General features: G+C 33.3%; 1 protein-coding gene across 18 annotated transcripts in view; it reads right to left on the bottom strand.

Annotated features, from left to right (window-relative positions):
• LOC126779047 (bromodomain adjacent to zinc finger domain protein 2B-like) overlaps positions 1–21,375 on the bottom strand; it is a 108,332-nt gene that overhangs the window by 52,550 nt on the left and 34,407 nt on the right. For all 18 annotated transcript variants that reach the window (XM_050502798.1, XM_050502810.1, XM_050502809.1 and 15 more), the window contains exons 2-3: positions 15,612–15,768; positions 72–160 (exon numbers count right to left, since the gene is read on the bottom strand). In XM_050502798.1, coding sequence (XP_050358755.1) covers positions 72–153 — 82 coding nt within the window. In that variant the 5' untranslated portion in view covers positions 154–160; positions 15,612–15,768. The remainder of the gene's footprint in view (positions 1–71; positions 161–15,611; positions 15,769–21,375) is intronic.

Below are 21,375 nucleotides of genomic sequence, written 5' to 3' on the forward strand. Positions count from 1 at the left end.
TGAAATATATTACAGTGACCTATGATTTATATGCAGTTTTTCTCAGTCGCTATGAAGTTAAAGTTTCTCACCTCCGAAGAGCCCCGCTGGGTCGAGCAGGCCATCTGGCGGCGGCTTAGCAGCCGCGTCGCCTTCACCGTTCTCCTTGTCCATACCACGCCTGGAATATACAGAATATCCTATTACAGTATATGCTTATAATTAAAGCTGAAAATGTACCAATGTTATGTAATGCTATTGTTACTATAAAGCACGAAATCTTTTATATGTATTATAAATAAAATGGATCTCTTAATCAAAAATATACTTCAAACAAAAAAAAAAGTCTTACAAGTAGATTGTACTTAGAATAACCGGCAAAAACTTAATTAGTTAATTTCCTTCATCAAGCATGCACACGTAATAATCATATACAATTTTTACGATATATAAAATGTGAATTAACGAATGAAAATTAAGTACAAACATAAAGTTTATTTATCATCTATATAACCTTGTACAGAATAATACGCCTTATATATATTTATAATTACGCTATTTTGATACGTATATCCTTTAAATGTTATAATTATTAAAGTCAATATTGCATATCACTCTTCTGACATTTCACGACCGTTTTCTGCGGTGAGTTCCCGAGTTTGCTTACAGAATAGCCCTATAGGTGACATATATAATAACATATATTACTCACGAGTTGGTTGTGTTAAAAAGTAAGTTATGATGTTATAAATGGTAAAGGTATATATATAAATATATTTAAAGCTAGCAGAATTTGCGGCATAGCCAGTGTGGAATTCCGTAACGCAAATCCTTAAAATTCTGCCATTTTATCTTACATAACCTATTTGAATTATATATATATAAAATATATTAATTATAAAGTAGCAGCGGCAAAAGTATTTTAAATTTATAGACAGACTTCAATTTTATTTAATTGTATATTTTAATAATTTGTAAGTAACCTTTCATTCGTTCGCTAGTTCACGGATTATTTTCGTATTTATAATTTCTATGGATAATATAAATATGACCTGACCTTTAAACGTATTTACTTGAAAGTTCAAGATGCGTGGGTTTGATTATATTTGCTTTCATATTGCCTAAGTTATACATAGGTCGGGTTTGGGTTATTTATATGTATTATATTATTGCCCATATCAAATAAAACTGTTTATTTATTATATGGACAAGTCTTATGCCAACATATAGCAAAAGCTTAAACTAAGCATATATATGTTTATATTGTTAAAATTTTGATATTAAGAAGTTCTCAATAGCAGATTATGTTATGGAGTTCTGTAACCATAACCGAAGCCACCAGATATATGAAATAAAAATCTATCGGAAACCACTAACCGAATTCGACATAAAAAATATTAATTAATTGTACTCATATTTTATTATTAAATTGTTAATTTTGTCTATGGGCAGTGTTTTTGTAATTTTATTAGTATGTCCCTTTTACAATACCAAAATAATCTAAATACATAACTGAAACTATGCGAATCCCATTATTAAATTATTCATATATCCAGATCTATCTTTTCTTATCTTTTTATCTTGATCTTTCTATAATTTACTGGTGGTAGAGCTTTGTGCAAGCTCGTCTGGGTAGGTACCACCCACTCATCAGATATTCTACCGCAAAACAGCAGTACTTGGTATTGTTGTGTTCCGGTTTGAAGGGTGAGTGAGCCAGTGTAATTACAGGCACAAGGGACATAACATCTTAGTTCCCAAGGTTGGTGGCGCATTGGTGATGTAAGCGATGGTTAACATTTCTTACATTGCCAATGTCTAAGGGCGTTTGGTGACCACTTACCATCAGGTGGCCCATATGCTCGTCCGCCTTCCTATACTATAAAAAAAAAGTGCAAGCCCGTCTGGGTAGATACCACCTACTCATCAGATATTCTACCGCTAAGCAGCAATACTAAGTATTCTTTCTTGATGGATGAGTGAGCCAGTGTAACCACAGGCACAAGGGACGTTATATCTTCGTTCCCAAGGTTGGTGGCGCATTGGCGATTTAAGGAATGGTTAATATTTCTTACGATAGATGTACAGAAAAGGACATTGTATACCTACCACCTCCAACGGGCGGAAACTGTTATTTTATATGATAGTGTAATTTGAGTTCTTTGCTACTCATTTACATGGAAGGTATATAATAATTGAATTATACTAAATTATCATATCTATGTTTAATTAGTAGATAACAGTAACTACGTCAAATGCTGCGTGGTATACATGTAACAACCTGTTTGTAACTTAAAATTGAATTTGGTATTGTACAATGAAAAATGTGTGCCTTAATTTTTTAATACTTTTGATGCTAAGAAACCACTGGCACTTTCATTGTTACTATTATAATTACCGTTTGAATGAACTTATGTATTTGACGATGTCCGCTCCGATATATTTGGTCAAAATGGATGGTTTTAATTTGACGGCTTTGTCTGCATGAATATTATTGATCATTTTAGATGATTCTGTGTTTTTGATAATCTTGTTCGTTACTTTATATATGAAGCTGTAAATGACGATTCAAAAGTGCTTGTAAGATTACATATTTGAGTAATATTTTTTATTTGATTTAATAAGTGACATATTTGATATTTATTACTTTCATTTTTAACGAGCTAATGAACGCGAATCGTCATAGCCCATTGATAATATATAACTTTAATCTTTAAAAATAAAAAATAAAATATTTAAAAAAAGCTGTGTCGGCTATTTCCTTTACTATAATACAGTATACATATGAAAAAACACATTAGTCTAAGTATAAGATTTAGTAGCATGTTATGAAACAGTAATATATATTACATAATGTTATGAATATTTTGATAATAAACACGCCAGTCAAAGAAACGCCTACTTGATCTTTCATACACTCAACGACTGACCAAATTTGGAAGCGATTAGACAAGTTTCCAAACACGACATCGAGTGATCAGAAATACGACTAAGATAAAATCTCTTTAAGAATAAGAAGCAAGTCAAACGAGAGGGTTTTTTTTCTGCAGACATAAAAAGAAGAATTTTATAAGATACTAGTTTCCAGACGTGGCTTCTCCCGCGCGTGTGTAAGGAGGTATTAAGGTCCTTTTAAAAATCTTTCACGATTAAGAAGTTAAGACGTGAAAGCGTAACAAAAAAACAAACTCGCTTTCGCATTTGAGAGGGTACCGGTACTGGCCACTCATTAATTAATTCTTTAATAAGTAAAATAAAAATACAAAAACGCTTGTAAGAGCCATCTTGAATAAAGTATACATTTATTTAATTTTGATACATTATTTTCAATCATCATTATTTTTTTTATAGATTTCATATTTGTTTTTATTTAAATGTTTATTGATTTATTTAAAACAATTAAAAACAAACATAGAAACTTAATAAAGGTAAGTGTACTTCCATTATTTCCCCAAATATTTAATTATATTTTATTTTTTCTGTGGCTGTTCAAATAAATCACAAAATAAAAATCGATTTTATATATTATTCGATTTTTAATATTGACAACATAATTCTTCAATTGCGTACAATCACTCAGCACGCGAAAAATAAATGACTAAGTATTAACAAATGTAAAGACATCGGAGATCTGAGTGACCGGCGGGTTGATGACCCCTCATTGTCTCAGCTTTTACCCGCTCAGAGAAACCGAGGCACCGTGAGAACGATATTGGAACAAACGTAGCCGTTTAGGAAGTACTCGCTAGTTTCATACTAAGAACTCCCTAAATGTTAATGAGCGCCTGGTACATTTAGTTGGTGGACTTGTTTTCCTTTCACTGTATTTATTTATTTTTCTATTAGATGAATATTTAAATAAAAATGCTTATTGAAATTAATATTTTATTGTCTATTGCGTACATATATACTTAAATTATGAAAATAATTTAATTAATAGTTCTTTTAAATTACTAAAATGACTATATCGTCTAATAAAATATATTCTCAGAATTAATTCTTCCCTAAATAATAATTATTCCCTAAATGTTTATGAGCGCCTGGTACATTTAGTTGGTGGACTTGTTTTCCTTTCACTGTATTTATTTATTTCTTAAAAAATTACTGTTAGTTAAGTGTCTTTAATAAATTAATTAAAGACAATTAATTCACTAAGGAATATCTTGTTAAAGATAAAAGAGATTTTTGCTATATTTCTTTCTTTAAATTCTATCATTTACAAATTATATTTTATCTAATACGTCCTACACTTTGGCTTTGCACGAGCAGAATACTGGTCTAAATGAAACGTTTTTATCGTTATACATATATAGCTATAATGGTCGCACCTCAGTAAAGTTCTCAGTCGGCATATGATTTTTTCCGACATCTTCAATATTTATCATCATATTTCTGCTAATTTTTACAAGAACATAATAAATTATACACAGTTCAGTAGTTTTGGAGTTTATCGCGTTTAGATAGACAGACACGGCGGAGGACTTTGTTGTATAATATGTAGTATTATACAAAGATAATAAATGCATGATTTATGAGATACCAATATATTACAGTTTTATAAAAAGTAATTGTAACCAGTAGTCAGTACAAACTATGAAAAAACAGTTTTTTACAAGATTCGTAGTAGAGTCGTAAAGATTTAAGGCGCCATGTTAGTTTAAAAATGAAACTATGGCGGGAAATATTGTCATGTTTTCATGAAAACATTAAATAAAAATGTTTCCGTGGTTAAACCGTTATAAAATTTAAATACTAATTCGATTTATTACACGCAATTTAAACTCTATTCTAAAAAAAAAAAATGTCAAGCAAAATCCGCTCACATTAGTTGTGTTATGTTATGGCTGTGAGGCCATATATACAGCTTTGTATGATATGATAATAAATATATATTACATTTAAAAGAATATCTCTACTTAACATTATTTATTTTACTTAATTTATACACAAAGCAAGCAAAGGTCAATAGAGGTCAAGTAAAGTTACACATTAATACCCGTTATATTCATTTTTTTGAAATTCCTTCTATCTTATTTTGACATTCAATTGTAATATATATTCTGTTATAATGTCCTATTTTCCTAGTAGAACTTCGAAGGTGATTTCAGTACCGATTTAGTGGCACTAGCTTCTGAACTAGTGATAATTTTTTGACATAAATATGAATAACTTATTACTTTATTTGATTTGAACCTAGAACCTCGAGATCTGCTATATCTAACGACTTTTTTTTTTTTTTTCGTGGGGACATCCTTATGGTTACCCTCCTTATCTGATGGTACATGGAGGGTTATGTCGGACTCTTACCGACTAAAACCACCACGGTTCCAGCGATCCACACTTGGCGAAGTTGCGGGTACGCTTGCGCATTCTTCCGCGCCTCCACCTGTGGCTGTTCTTTTTGTCGTACCCTTCGATGTTAAATACCCCTGTTGGGATGTGCCGGTTATGCTCACATATTTCTCGACCTGGGGGACCCTATACTTTAAGCAATGAACTCCCTCTTTTCATTGCGGAGGTTCTCTTCATGGAGGTGAATAGTTGGCGTTGCGATGCCGTCTGTACCCTGTTCTCCTTCGGCGCATCGGGTCTGCGAGTGCATCTTTCTCCCTTTCTCTCTCCGCCGCCTCCTTTTGCTTCATGACACCATCGCAAAAGGTTATCATCGCCTTCCAGGACTTTTCGCTCTCTAGCATGGACTTTACCAAAGCTGGTAGCGATAAATCTTCTCCTACAGCTGCAATCAAGTGGCGTCTCGATTCCTCCCATTCCTCTATTGTAGCGTGGCCTGCAGTGGGCTCCGCCAGTCTCTCTTCCCACTTTTGAATAAGTATCGAAAGTTTATTGGCCCTCCATTCCTTTTCCTCTACTGCGCTGTAAAGACCATTACGTCTACATTCAGACCGTCGGAAATACGTCTCGGCTAGAACTTCCGCCTCCAAATCCCAAGGTGGAGAACCAGCGAGAACGCATGCTGCCCCAAAGGATATTGTTCGGTATCCTCTGATGGTTCTTGTAGCCATGATTCGCTGTGGTCGCCTTATCAGTGCTTTGCTCTTGTTATTAAGAGCGTTGACCCAAATGGGAGCCCTGTACAGTGTACGGGGTGTACAGTATCTAACCACTAGACCAACACAGTTAACTACTGATTAAGTAATAAGAACCTATTAGAAAAGTATATCGTAAGATGAATCGGTACTACAAGATAGAGAATCTATACTAACATTATAAATGCGAAAGTAACTGCCTGTTAAGCTTTCACTGCTAGAACACAACCGATTTTGATGAAATTTGTTATGAGCTTGACACCTCCCTTTTTTTAACGCTGGAAAATTGCGTTACGGGGTATGTGGAGCTCGCCGGTGTCCATGGCGCCGAGTACGCTCCGAACATCGGAATACCCACTAAAAAACCAGCGGTACCCTTTCCGTCTTAACGTGGAGCGCCACGGGATCACTTTCGCATGTACCGTGACGAAGAGCTTGACCCCCGAGAAAGGACACTTTTTATAACAACCCCTCCCCTAAAACTTTCCCCCTCCTACCTAACATGCAATCGAAGTCGCGGAACACTAGTTGTTAATAAGAGCCGGCTTAACGTTTTGATTTTTGAAATGGAAGTGTGTTCTAGGCACCGATATTTATCAGCTGTCTAGTTATTGACAAACTCAATGACAATATAAGGAATGGTTAATGAGTCAATCTCCATATTTATAGAGGTGGTTTACCACAAGCCAGTCTTCGCTTTCATTTCTCATTATTAGTAAAAAAATACTTTACAAAAAGCCGGAAAGGAGCGGAGGCCTCATACTGTTTTCCAAGTAGATTGAACATTTTTTTTCATTCGGTTGTTTAATGATAATTTATTGCAGAACAAATAGAATTCTACAAAGATATAGAGATTTGTAAGTTCTATATAATAATATACAACATAAAACGATCCTCGGAATTGAGAAATTAGACTATTATATATTATAAACTAGAAGACATATAAATGGAGATTTGGCTAGCGATTTAAATGTCACAGCTTCAATTCCGACCCTTTCTTAAGCGTGGAAGAAGCATGTATAATACATCTTCAATATAAGTGTCAAATGAATATGAAAGTTTCGAAGCAATTTCTAACGTTTTCTTAAGCGATTACTAGATTCAAATAGCACTTACAATCAACGGACAAGCAAATAAATTAATGTAAAGATATTGCGGTAACTTTGCAAAGCTAGTCATTTGTCAATAACCTATACTATAACCTATAACCTATACATAAATGCGAAATGAAGTCCGTCTGTCTGTATATCGGCTACGCTTTCCCGACTAAGCGATTTTGATTAAATGTGGTATGAAGCAAGCTTGAACCCCATGAAAGGACAAAACTTATTTCACGAATCTAAAATAAAAACGATATATTATTTACTAATTATGTGATGTCATTTCAAGGTCTAAATATAATTGACCTTTACTTCTGCCATTTGAATAGACTGTACCAAGACTGATAAAACTTTTCGCACTAAACTATATTCTCAACGGTACCATGGTATGGTGGTGCATTGATGTCTACATATGCATGTATTAGCCCTTAATATACGAAGAGCTTGACCCCCGAGAAAGGACACTTTTTATAACAACCCCTCCCCTAAAACTTTCCCCCTCTTACCTAACATGCAATCGAAGTCGCGGAACACTAGTTGTTAATAAGAGCCGGCTTAACGTTTTGATTTTTGAAATGGAAGTGTGTTCTAGGCACCGATATTTATCAGCTATCTAATTATTTATAGTTAGCTCCGGAACAGAATTTATTTAGTTTATTTATGTCACAGACTAATGAAACACTTCCACTTCTATTCTTCTAATTTTGGATTATGTTTGCTTCTGATTAAGTGTTGAACACATGAATTCAGCACCAATTTCAATGTGCTTAATTCGTGTATGTATAATTTGTTTCGAGCCCGTCAAAGTACGAAGACTTCCTGAAGACACCTGTGCCGGGCGAGTTGTAAGTAACGGCAGCATTTGGCAGAACATCCCTCCTCAAATGGAGATGAGACATTAAGGTAAGAATCCAATCGAATTGAATGATTATTATTTTTTTGCTACAATTTTCCTATATGTCAATGACATCCGGTACAGAGAATTAAACCAAGGAACCAAATCAATAAGATGACGCATTTTGATACCGGATGTTAAGTGTTGTATTGAATATTAAATTGATCAAATTGTTACTTAGAAACGCAGTTCCAAATTCGTACAATGATGATTGCACATTAAAGAAACGCCTTAAAAAAACCCTCAATCAAAGGAGTAGCTCGGATATACTTACGTGCTCTGGTTTTTTGTTCGCAGTGGAAACCTTCAGGAGGATATCCGGGCCTTTTGGGTAGGAACCGGGATATGTGGGATTCTTACCCAGTAAAACCACTGCGATGACTGCTTGGGCTCAGGGGGGCGAAGGTGATCTAGCCCCCCTACTCTCCTATAGCTAACGCGTATGGCAGTACGAGATAATTCCGGTTGCCGGTTGTCTCAAGGCATGACACTGGTTCTTGAGCTAACCTGGTGCCTGGTCTTCATAAAACTAAATGGTTTATTTTCCAGGATTCAAATGATATAATTCAAAATATGTCTTAATTACATATGTCTACATTGTTATTAAATCAATTGGTAACTCGGTCGGTTGATTTTCATGTACTTCATAACTTATGGTTAAAACTATAACAATTTTTTCGGGTAACTAAAACCCAATTTTTTTTACAAATTTTGAATGTAAACAAATACACGGAACATTAATCGTATGAAATATACCAGATCGACACTCCTTACTTACTTATGTATTTCGTAATATTACAAGTGTAAATGATTTATTTTCGTATTGAAATGTACGAAAATACGGTTCAAAGCCATATATTATTTTTAAGGTTACCCATAATATTATCTGTTCTACGCTATATTTGCTGTAAGACAGCCTTCCTACAGAAGCTATTAATGGATTTTCTATAGCTATTGCAATAAGCTTGTCTGTTTATCCAGTCCAGCTTGAAAGCAGCAGCTAGAAAGGTCTATAACGAAACCCGTCATATTTTATGTATATATCTAAAATGAGGTTAATATAAAATTTTAGCTCGTGTTATAATTTCTAGTCGTGGTATGTGTTTAACCGTAAACGAAATACGGTTAGTTTCTAAGGCTCACTTTTCGTTTTAGAAGTTTGTAATATTTTTTGTAGTTAATAATCGATAATATTGTATACCGTAACAGCCTGTGAATGTCCCACTGCGGGGCTAAAGGCCCCCTCTTCCTTTTTTGAGAAGGTTTGGAGCTTTTCCACCATGCTGCCCCAGTGCGGTTTGGTGGAATACACATGTGGCAGAATTTCAGTGAAATTAAACACATGCAGGTTTCCTCACGATATTTTCCGACACCGTAAAGCACGAGATGAATTATAATCACAAATAGAGCACATGAAAATTCAGTGGTGCTTGTGCGGGTTTGAACCCACTATCATCGGCTAAGATTCACGCGTTCTTACCACTGGGCCATCTCGGCTGATAATATTGTATATGATCAGTATAAGTTACAGTATTATTAATAGATAAGGCAATATATACATATAGCATGTCGTAGTATATAATTGTTTATGTTTATATTAAGAGACAATGAAATATGACATAATACCAATATAAGATTACAGTAAACTATGCACGATTACAATTTACAACATCTAAATTATCATAAATTAAATAATAACAATATATTACTATAATTTACGTGTGTGTGTTTCTTTGTATGTGTGTGTTTCTTTGTATGTGCGTGTTGTTTTTTTATTTATACTTATCTACCAGCTATTTTTAATACAATGTCACTATAGAAACTAACTTCACACGTAAACGTACCGCTATGCTATATGAATGCTTTAATCCTTTGTGTCTATAATTACACTGGCTCACTCAGCTTTGAAACCGGAACATGGCAGGTACAAAGTAGTGTTGTTTGGCGGTAGAATAAAGCATCTGTGGGACCAACCAGAAAGGTACCTAACCTACTCAAACGGGTTCGCACAAAGTCTTACAATCTAGTTATATTTTGTACTAGTAATCGCCCGCGACTTCGCTCGTGGGGTACGGAAAAAATAACCTATGTTTGTTCTTGGGATTCAATCTTGCTTCATATTGCATTTTATCAAAATCGGTTCAGTGGTTTTGCCTTGAAATTACAGACGAACAGAGTTACTTTCGTATTTATAATATTAGTATCAATTCATTGATATCCATACAGGAAATATGTATACACTTAATTGTATACAGTCGACAATGTATTTTCATTGGAGGAAAAGAGTAACTATAGTATTTCTTGCCGATTATTTTCGGTAACGAACCGGTGGTAGCTTTGAATAAAAAAAAATTGGTATTTATACCAATTTTTTTTCTTCTTGGGATTGGGCTTGCTCCATACCAAATTTCATCAAATTCGGCTCAGTGGTTCAGCCTTAAAAGCGTAACAAATAGACAGTTACTTTCGCATTTACAATATTATGTAATTAAAATTCAAAAGTACTAAGAGCCTGTTCGAATTTTCTTTCTTCTAAATAAGTATACATGTATATATGCTCTCAAAAAAAAATATACTTATCATTGTACTTTGTTTCTCAGTCAACATCGTTAAAAGTTCAAATTAACTTATAATAATTATATATCATCCTAGGTTTTTTAAATGATAAGTCCGTATTAACCTAATTTATCCTATATAACATAGTTTATTGCATTGGTATTTATAGCGTCCAATTGGACACTCGTCCGTAAAACCACCTAAGTTATTACATAGCTACTATAAGTAAGTTATAAGGTATCACATAAATTCAATGTTGCAAGCTTGTTAAATGAGTTGTATTAAATTAACATATTTCCGTTGAATGTTACTTCACGGCTCAAAATTTATCTTTTTATATTTGTCTGTATGTTTCCATTCATTTATTATAATAGGTGAGCAGACTGACAAATGAGTTACATAATGGTAAGTGTTACCACCGCCCATAGAAATTGACACTTTAATAAATATAACCATCGCTTACATCGCCAACCTTGGGAAATACGATGGTATGTTCCTTATGTCTGCAGCTACACTAGTGTAGTATGGTGAGTGATCACCCTACTACACTAATCAGGAACAGTACAATACTATGTATGCTGTTTGGCGGTAGTATACGCGATGAGTGGGTAGTACATAACCAGGCGGGCTTTCACAAAACCCAACCACCACGCATCGATAAGTATTTTATATACGTGTCTTTAATTGCTTATCCAGGTCACAGGCTACCTTCATGGTGAATTTAATGACAATCGGATTAGTGGTGTTAAGGTAACAAATAGAAGATTACGGCTTCAAACCCGGGAAATCCCACATCAAAACGAAGCCTGTATGTGTCGGATGAAAATCTTCCGTGTGAATCCATCAATTTAGATTGGAGCAACTCGGTAAAGAGGTCTTAGCCCAGCAGTGGGACATCTACAATCTGTCACTATAGATAGTATAGATGACTTTTATCATTTTAACTTGGTCAGCACTGCGACAAAATCCGCGGCTTCGTCAGCGTGGAATTCGGTTTGTGACGAAAATCCATAATAATCTACCATTTTAAAATACATAATTCCTATTCGAATGATACGTGACATAAAATATTTAATTCATTATGTAGCACCGGTTAACTAAAATAAAAAATGTTGTTTTAGTAACTCACAAATAGCCTTATTAACATAAAAAGGGTCAGTTATTTTGAAATCACTGAGAGACACTTCAAATTTATTTATTTGTATAGATAATAGTTAATATATTCACATATGTGTAAATATCTCGAGGAATATTAACTACAGTCTACAGTGCTATGAAAACTTACTTAGTATCTCACTCGCGAAATGCCATAAACCTACTTACAGTGACACACTATTTTGATGCATGTATTCTTCAAATGTTATGATTATAATAGTCAATTTCGCATATCACTCTGACAATGCGATAAGGTGTGCCATTGATACACGTGTAGCAGAGTCATACGACAATATATGATCACTCAGTCGGATTTGAACCCTTGATATTCCGTTAAGATTAACGCACTTTTTTCACTGGACGACCTCGACTCTACATTATATCCAATTCAAATCTCGGACACTATGGTGCTTTGCCAAGGATCTGCAGGCTATATAATGCGCTTTCTAAACAGCACACTGACTTGGATATATGTATATACCTCAGAATTAACTAAGTTTAAAAAATATCTTAAAAAATTGTTTCTTAATACATAATGTTTTGTTTTTTTTTTGTATAAAGGTTTTATTTTTAAGTTTTATTATTACTCGTTATTTGAATTTTTGTAGCTATTTTTATATATTTTTTAACTCACTTTTGCACAATTTAGTCTTAGTTTAATTACTGTTTACTTTTTTTTTAGTTCCTATGTTTTATTGAGTATGGTCTATGTAACATTTAGTTTATATTTTTTTTAAATTTCTGTTTAGTCATTATTTATGTGCTTGCTGTGGTCTCCTTTAATTGAAGGAGCACACATATTTAAAAATATTATTCCACGAAGTAATGTACTCGTAAGTGTGTATCCTTTGTTGGAGATCCTTAATAAATAAATAAATAAATAAGTGCTTATGGCAATAACCCAAGAAACGAATCAAAAAACTTTCACATTACATACCCGTACCACTGAGCTATTGGAGCTTAAGTAATTACTTAGATGAACTAACATTAAGCTAACATATATAAACAGTAGTATAACAATTGCGATGATAGGAACTAGTTGTTTATGGCCAATTTTTTAATTATACCTCTGAACGTAATCGCTCGACGTCTAACTAGCTCAGCTGTTTACTTCATTACTGTATGTATATGTGTTGCACATACTTGATAATGACGTCACACAAAGATGCAATGTCAATTAGTCGCTTTGTCCGAAGGAGGAATCGATTTTGGATCTCTATGGGACTTATTTACTTAATCTTGATTATTACAAATAATATTTAAGCGATCAACTTTTGTGAAATGGAAGTAAAACATCGTGTCGGAAAAGGTATTGGCTTTTCTGCAATTCTGAGCTTCAAGCCTTCTCCTTTGGAGGTCTTTGACCAGCAGTATATATATATATATATATATATATATATATATATATATATATATATATATAACATCAATTATTACTAATTATATATACATATATATAATTAATGGTATGTACAACAGGTGATGTTATTAATCAGGTCGTGTTATTAAACAGGTGATCTTATATACGTTATAGGTCTTACACTTTACTGGTGGTATTTCTTTTGAACAAAAAAAAATATAAATATTTAAATTTCACCCGTACGAAGTTGGGTCAGATCGATTTACATAATCATATATCAAGCCGAGATGGCCCAGTGGTAAAAGTGTGTGAATCTTAACCGATGATCGTGGGTTCAAACCCGGGCAAACACCACTGAATTTTCATGTGCTTAATTTGTGATAATAATTCATCTCGTGCCCATTTGCCGGTGAAGGAAAACATCGTGAGGAAACCTGCATGTGTCTAATTTCACTGAAATTGTATTCCACCAAACCGCATTAGAGCAGCGTGGTGGAATAAGCTCCAAAACTTTCTCCCCAAAAAGGGAGAAGAGACCTTAGCCCAGCATTGAGACATTCACAGGCTGTTACTGGTTACATTATATCTAAATAGTGGTGGAAAAAAATTAACGAGTTCCTTCCCAACGTATCTAATTAATTAACGTCCATATAAATTAATACTAATTCCGCGATTGTGTCTGACATTTGATATTTGAAGGTACGGCTACACTCGACGACTTATACAGTCCTGTTGGCGCTGTCAAAATGACAACACGATACAATAATAAATACTACCTATGCTTCTAGGATTAAAAAGAAAATTGCTAATATGTCATATATGGTAAGTGTTTAATATTAAATTAAAATAAATAAAAATTGTTATGCATAAATTTAATTGTATTTGATTGACTCTAATTAAAGGGATGAAAACGAGTAACTGCTGAGTTTATTGCCGGTTCTTCTCGGTAGAATCTACATTCGGAACCGCTTTACATTTTATTTAATACTGTATCATGACGATTCAAGTGCCCTTATAAGTCTACTCGAATAAAGAATTATTTGATTTGATTTATTTTATAGTTCATCTTAAAAAATTTAATTGATTTAGTCCTCTCGACCGCACAGATCTATATAACACATGACATTGGTGAAATAATCTGTGCTTCGTTGGTGTGATTATACTAAGAATTTCGTCGTATGACAGTAGGACGTAAACAGTAGGAAATTACGAAAATATCTAGTTTACAGTATGTCATGTAGGTCTTACGTGTATTAGTTATATTAGTTTCGGGGAGGGGGTCGTTATGTCCTTTTCTGCACTGTCTATGGTTCGCTACATTTACAATCAGGTAGCCCATTTGCTAATTCGTCTAAGTATTATAAACCGATTATTAGGTGTGTGTCATCTTTTACTCACGCCCCGCTCACTTGACCGTGTAGCGGGGCCTTTAATCCTTACGAAGATAGTACGAAGACACGGTGAAAAACCGGACGTGGCATTAGTAATTATAAAAATAAAATAGGATATTGCTTAAGAGCAACGAAATCGAAGAATATTATATTAATTGTATATATTTTTAATTACAAATAAATATCCTAAAACTGGTTAAATTGCTTAGTGTGTTTAATTGGGAATGTATTTCCATACGGTTTTATTTTCATCTGAAGAAAGGTCATCGACCTTCACGTCACACACACCTTATCATCCTGAAGAGTTTTTAAACTACGTCGCCGGTCTTGATGACGGAGGGGGATGGAGATGACTTAACTGTAATACGGGACCGTAATTAGCTGTCAACATCAGGTAGCAATTACATTACCAATCAGGTATAAAAAAAGTATCCTTCTTTGGAGTACAAACTTGCTTCATACCAAATTTCATCAAGTTCAGTTTAGCCTTGTAAGCGTAACACATAAACCGACATACAAAGTTACTTGCACCTTTATAATATTAGTATAGTCTGTAGACTAGTTTAAGCCCGCGGCTACACCCGAGTGTGACGGAGGAACAGGTGTTATCCATGTCCTTTTTCTGTACAACAGTGACATCTTACACCTTGGGTCGCAACTTATTAATTGATAATTAAAAATAAGATAATTACTAAAACATATTGCTTTATAAGAATGTACATCTGACAAGAATGCCTAGAACCTAATTAATAATAATAACTTTATTAAAGAGCAAAGTGCGTACAAATATAGTATCAAAGTATAAAACTACAATAATTAACTTAAGCTGGTACAATATTTAAATGCATTACTGTTTTAGTTATTTGTCAAATAATATTATCGATATGGAGTCCACACTGGCAGAGCTATGTATATGGTGGGTGTATCGTGGGGTCCGCAAGTAAGTTTAATGTAATTTATATATTATGTTATTAATTATATAAGTAACTACAAGTTCTTCTCATTCGTATTTGAATTCCTTCGTCGTATCGTATTTGAAAAAATTATTCAAAATTTTTATAAAAGAACAATTAAATAAATATATAATATAATTTATAAATATATTAGATAATATATATAATCACTTACCTTCAATGGTAGCTATCATTCAGAAAACGGACCACCGTTGTACGCTGCCATGATAAACATTTCCAAAATTTCACTTCATAACACTTCACTTCACTCCACTTGATACACTACACTTGGCTTGTCACTTTTTGCACATCTCTATTACTCCGATTTTAACCTGTAACAAAAAAAAACCTATTAAACCAACCCTTTTTATATAATAATAATAATAAATAACTTTATTCACCAAAAAGAAACAAAGACAAAAAATTAAGGTACAAAACGATAATAAAAGAGTTAACAATATGATATTTGATAATTTGGTGAAGAGGTCGTAGTCTCAGCTAGGCTGCTTTTGTGTCTACGCCTTGTACATATGCTACCAACACAAACGCTACATTCAGTGCAGTAAAAGGTAAAAGGAGATAAAATTACTTAAATAATAAAAGTTAATACAATTTATCTATAGAACCAATATCGCAAATGGTTGAATTACGTGAATCTTGGCCGTAAAATGTGGCTCTATTTCGGGCAAGCACCAACGCAATTTTCACGTACTTAACTTTTGTTTATAATTAATATCGTGCTCGGCCGTAACGGGAACCTTGTATACATTTATATTTCATAATAAATTTCCCTTTTTTAAATTTCCAGTATGATCATTTAAATGTACAAACCATAAACAATAGATATAATTTTTAAATAAACAACCATAAATAATCGTGCTTCTACATCAAGGGCATTTATGTGAAATCACGGAACCCTTAAATCATTCGGAGGGTACATTTGCTATAATTTGCCGCTTCCTCAGCGTCCCCTAACTATGGGGTTGTTCGCTACCATTATTGATGTTCTGCCACGTCATAAAATTACTTTAATCGAACATTTCATGTTAATGTTTTCAACAAATTACATATATACAATCATTCTTGACATTTTATTTATTTATATTGAGGAGTCTTAAACCTTAATTTGAAATATGCATATGTGTATCTTTTGAGTCGAGATGCCACTTAGCCATACATTACTTATTTATTTATTTATTTTTACTTGTTATCAACAGCGTTACAAAAATGGATGTACAGTTATTACTCATCACTGAAGTAAAGCCACACAGGATTACAATTTTATAATACGAAGCTTGAGAAAAATTAAAAGTAAATATTAATGCGAGAATATCGTATGTATTGTTTGTGTTTGTGTTCACTTATTTGTGTGTATATGGGTGTGTGTATGGGTGTGTGGTGTGTATGGGTGGTGGTGTGTATGGGTGTGTGGTGTGTATGTGTGTGTGGTTATTTACTTTATTTTTTACGAATAATTTGAATTATTTCTCTTTTCAATTGCATTTTACATAACAAGCTTTGATAGTTTAACAGTATAAGAATCGCCTAGGGACGCGGAAGTCTTAGGTTCAATATGGATACCCAAGACTAACATTTGCGTTGCAAATCCCAGTTTGCAGAAGTTAGAATATGTTGAATTAAGACATTACTAAATAATAAAATTATATCATATTGTAATGATTTATAATAAATCAGAACCACGTAAATAAAATTACAAAATGTAATTATAGTAATCGAAGCGTGTGTAACATGTCTAATTATATAAATATAACAGTCACGCAAACATAGAAAAAAATATATTATTGTTAACCTTTAAAATACGTTAAAAACTATCACATTGCGTTGATACGCCTAAACTGGAATAAATAAATAATACTTGTTGTTTTTTTTAATTCTCCTCAAAGGTTAAGGACATTCACAGATACCTTACTTCTTTTTTAAAATGAAAATTTAGACATCACCGCGTTATTCAACTTAGTCTTCGAGTCCAAAGGTTGTCTGGTCCTATTTAAAGGATAAGACCGCCCGCTCCATTTGAACGTATTTTTGTAACATATATTTATGTATGTTATTTGAACCGTTGGTGAACGAGAAAGCATATTTCTATTGTATAATATATACAGTTTTGAAGATAAAAGGCATTATATGTCACATAAATCGCTTAACACTGTATCAATATATGTCACGAATTATGCCACATACATATATATATATATATATATATATATGTATGTATGTATGTGGCATATATAGGATATATATTCTTGAATGATATAACGTCCAAATGTGATACAAATATCACGCGATTTATATACATCGCATAGGTCACCATCTCCCAAAGACATTCGCGCGCCACCAGTCTAGGGAACTAAGATATATATACCTTGTGCTGTTACACTGGCTCACCCACCCTTCAAACCGGAGCAGAACAATACCAAGTATTGCTGTTTTGCAATAGAATATGAATATGTCGTACCTACCCAGACGAGCTTGCACAAAGCCCTACCAAGCTAAGTCAAATTGATTATATATCTTATTATTATAAGTATGATAATATGGTTGTTTTTTGTAATTAAGTCGTAATACATTTTAAGATGACAATTTGTATCCAAACACTTTCCAGTTTTCATTAGAAAATAAAAATTTCCTTTGTCTCTTTTCGTCAATGATATCTCAATACACTTTGAGGGTTTTTTGTTACACAAAAAAACACACACACACGTACACACACACACACACGTACACACACACATATATAATATTAAGTGCGTAGTGTTGATTACAAGTATTAATTTAATAAAACTTCGCTATTTAGTACATGAAGTCATGTTAGTTTGTAAAGATGATCGACTTCTACTATGCAAGATTATTACTTATAGTATGAAAGTCTGAGTTTACTTTTTTTTTTTATTTAGACTATGAGTACATTATTCACAGGACACATAAATTTAAATACAATTAACACTTCTCCGCTTCGATATAAGAGATATAAAGTTAATGGGTAAATGATTTGCTTTCGACTCGGCCTGAAGCAACGCCATTCGAACATCCAGTTTAACATCATACACACAAACACGAGATGTCCCACGAAATAAAACGACCGCCATCACGTATTGATTCCTGTCAACTGTCCCTCTCCAACGGGCTACAGGTTCGTAGGCGTGAGAGAGACGTCCGCTTTCTTGGCAATTCGCCGTGATGTAATGTTTACTTGTGTGCAGATTAATACGGTAACGCCCTGTGCTTATTGGTGTAATAGAATTAAGGGCGACTACACGGAGAAGACAGCGTCGCAACTGTATCGCTTTATTATATTATGCTCTCAAGCTATCCATGAGTTTAACTTGAACCGTGATAACTACATCAAATGATTACAATTGATCTATACAAATATTATAAACGCGAAATTAAGTCTGTCTGTCTGTTAGGCTTTGAAGAATGGACTACTGAACCGATTTTGATAAAATTTTGGTAGCTGACTTCAACCCCAAGGGCGGACATAGGCATATTTTTACCTAATATCCGCCCCTCTCCCCCTAAACCCCGAGCGAAGCCGGGTTATACTAGTATAGTAATTTAATACTAGTGCGCTTTAAATATTTTAAACAGCACACGTCATTATTATTTACTGAAAATATTTTTAAAGAATGATTTCGGTTAAATAACAAATCAAATCACGCAATTCTTTATTCAAGTAAACTTAAGGCACTCTTGAATCGTCATGTTACAGCTTTGAATTAAATATATAAAGCTAACATAATCATTATTGAAAATTCGAGAAAAACGTACACGAATTTCCACGTTTCGAACATCATTCCCTGTACTTATTTCGAAAATGTTTTTATCGATAACACTAAAGTCAAGATCTACCAAACAACAAAAAAAGATTGACAGCTAGAGGACAAGAAGAGTATTGAACAGATTTATCTTAACCTCTTAACATATAGAATATTTCAAATGATATATGATTCCGTAACTTCAATTATACAAGTTAAAGTGCAATAAACTTACGCCTTACATATGTATTAAGTTACTATTATATTTACTTTATAAACAAATAAATAAATATTAATGTATTAATGGAAACTAGTATATTATAATAATAAAAATATATAAAATAATATGTTTCATATATAACAGTTGAATATTATTTATGTAATACATAAATAATGTAGACTATGATTTTAATTTAAAAGCGTTTTGCCTATCATATTACATAACGATATGGTCACCAAAGTAAAACCCTTACAGAGCAAACAAAAGGACATAGATCACGCAACATTAGACTGTAGCCCAATACAAATTAAATATACAATCGTATGAATGTAAATTTCTGATTATGCAGCATACGTTTTGATGGATCGAATTAGGGGTAGCTGTATATGCACCCTAATTTTAAGTCACATTAATGTAACAGTAGACTTTGGAAAGTAAATAATAATAATTAGTTTTTTATTTTTATGTGTAATTATTATTTTAATATATATAATTTCGACTTTATCGTACTGTTGGGAAGCCTTATTTTGAACGATTAAATTATTCAATGGCCCTGTGCTATGAACGCGTGAATCTTAACCGATGATCGTGGGTTCAAACCCGGGCAAGCACCACTGAATTTTCATGTGCTTAATTTGTGATTATAATTCATCTCGTGCTTTACGGTGAACAAAAACATCGTGAGGAAACCTGCCACATGTGAATTCTACCAACCCGCATTGGAGCAGCGTGGTGGAATAAGCTCCAAACCTTCTCCTCAAAAAGAGGAGAGGAGGCCTTTAGCCCAGCAGTGGGACATTCACAGGCTGTTACGGCGTACGGCAAATTATTCAAACGAAAATAGATTAACTCATCCAATACCTAGTGTTTGTTTCATTGTTGATAACATTTCACGTATTATCTGTATTATCTGTCATTTTTACGAACAATTAAAAAATTAAATTGTCAAAACGATTTGATAGAATTAACATTCGATATTTAAAATACGCGTTGCGGTCAATCAAAATGGCGTCGACCGTTAGTTTGTCACGACATTGTGCAGAATACTTGATTGATCGACGCTTTTGTTACTCCCTTGTGCCCTTCACCGGGGAGGACGATTCTGAGGCACGGGATTATGTGGGGTCGTAATTTGAGTCGATATTTTGCTTTATAAAGTATTTCTATGAGAACAAAATAGGTTTCATAACTTACCTTTTATAATTTGGTCATTTAGAAAGTCATTTTTCTTTTCTTTGCATTAAGATACAATGCAATGCTGGTTTTTTTTTTAATTTATTATCTACTCAACTTTAAGGCCTTCTTAGCTTAATACCTTTATAATAATTAAACAAGAGACATACCGCTTAATATTGTAGCTAAATATGATTAATTATAAAGATCAAACCACTTTTTTAAACCGCACCTTCTACATTATAATTAAAAAAAAAAACAAACACAAAACCATAGACAAAATAAACTTGAAATACATGTATCAAATAGCTCCCACTTCCTGCGTCCCGACATTCATTTTTCTCATCAAAGTAACAAAACTGAGCTGACATAAATTTCATGTACATTCAATAATTTAATTTGTATATAGAAAATATAATTTGTTTTAAATAAAATTCATATATAACAATAGATAATTGTGCACAAAGAACAATCTACATTAGTCATCGGAACCAAGGTCTTCGTATTATTTCGCAAGCGTACAATTTGCAATAGAGTCAGTAATAACAGACGTTGGTTAATAAACCATGGGAAAATAGAAGGTAACCGGTCACTTTCTAATGCTAAGGATCCCGCATACGATAGACAAGGAAGGACAATCGAGTTCACGGTAAAACCACTAGCAATTAATTACACTTTATAAATTCATAAATGGAACAAGATGGCGCCTCTTTATATATAATACTGATTTCATATAACTCGAGCGCTGACAGTTCTCACATTGACGCTAC

Source organism: Nymphalis io, chromosome 28 (genome assembly GCF_905147045.1).
Source record: "Nymphalis io chromosome 28, ilAglIoxx1.1, whole genome shotgun sequence".
NCBI lineage: Eukaryota > Metazoa > Arthropoda > Insecta > Lepidoptera > Nymphalidae > Nymphalis > Nymphalis io.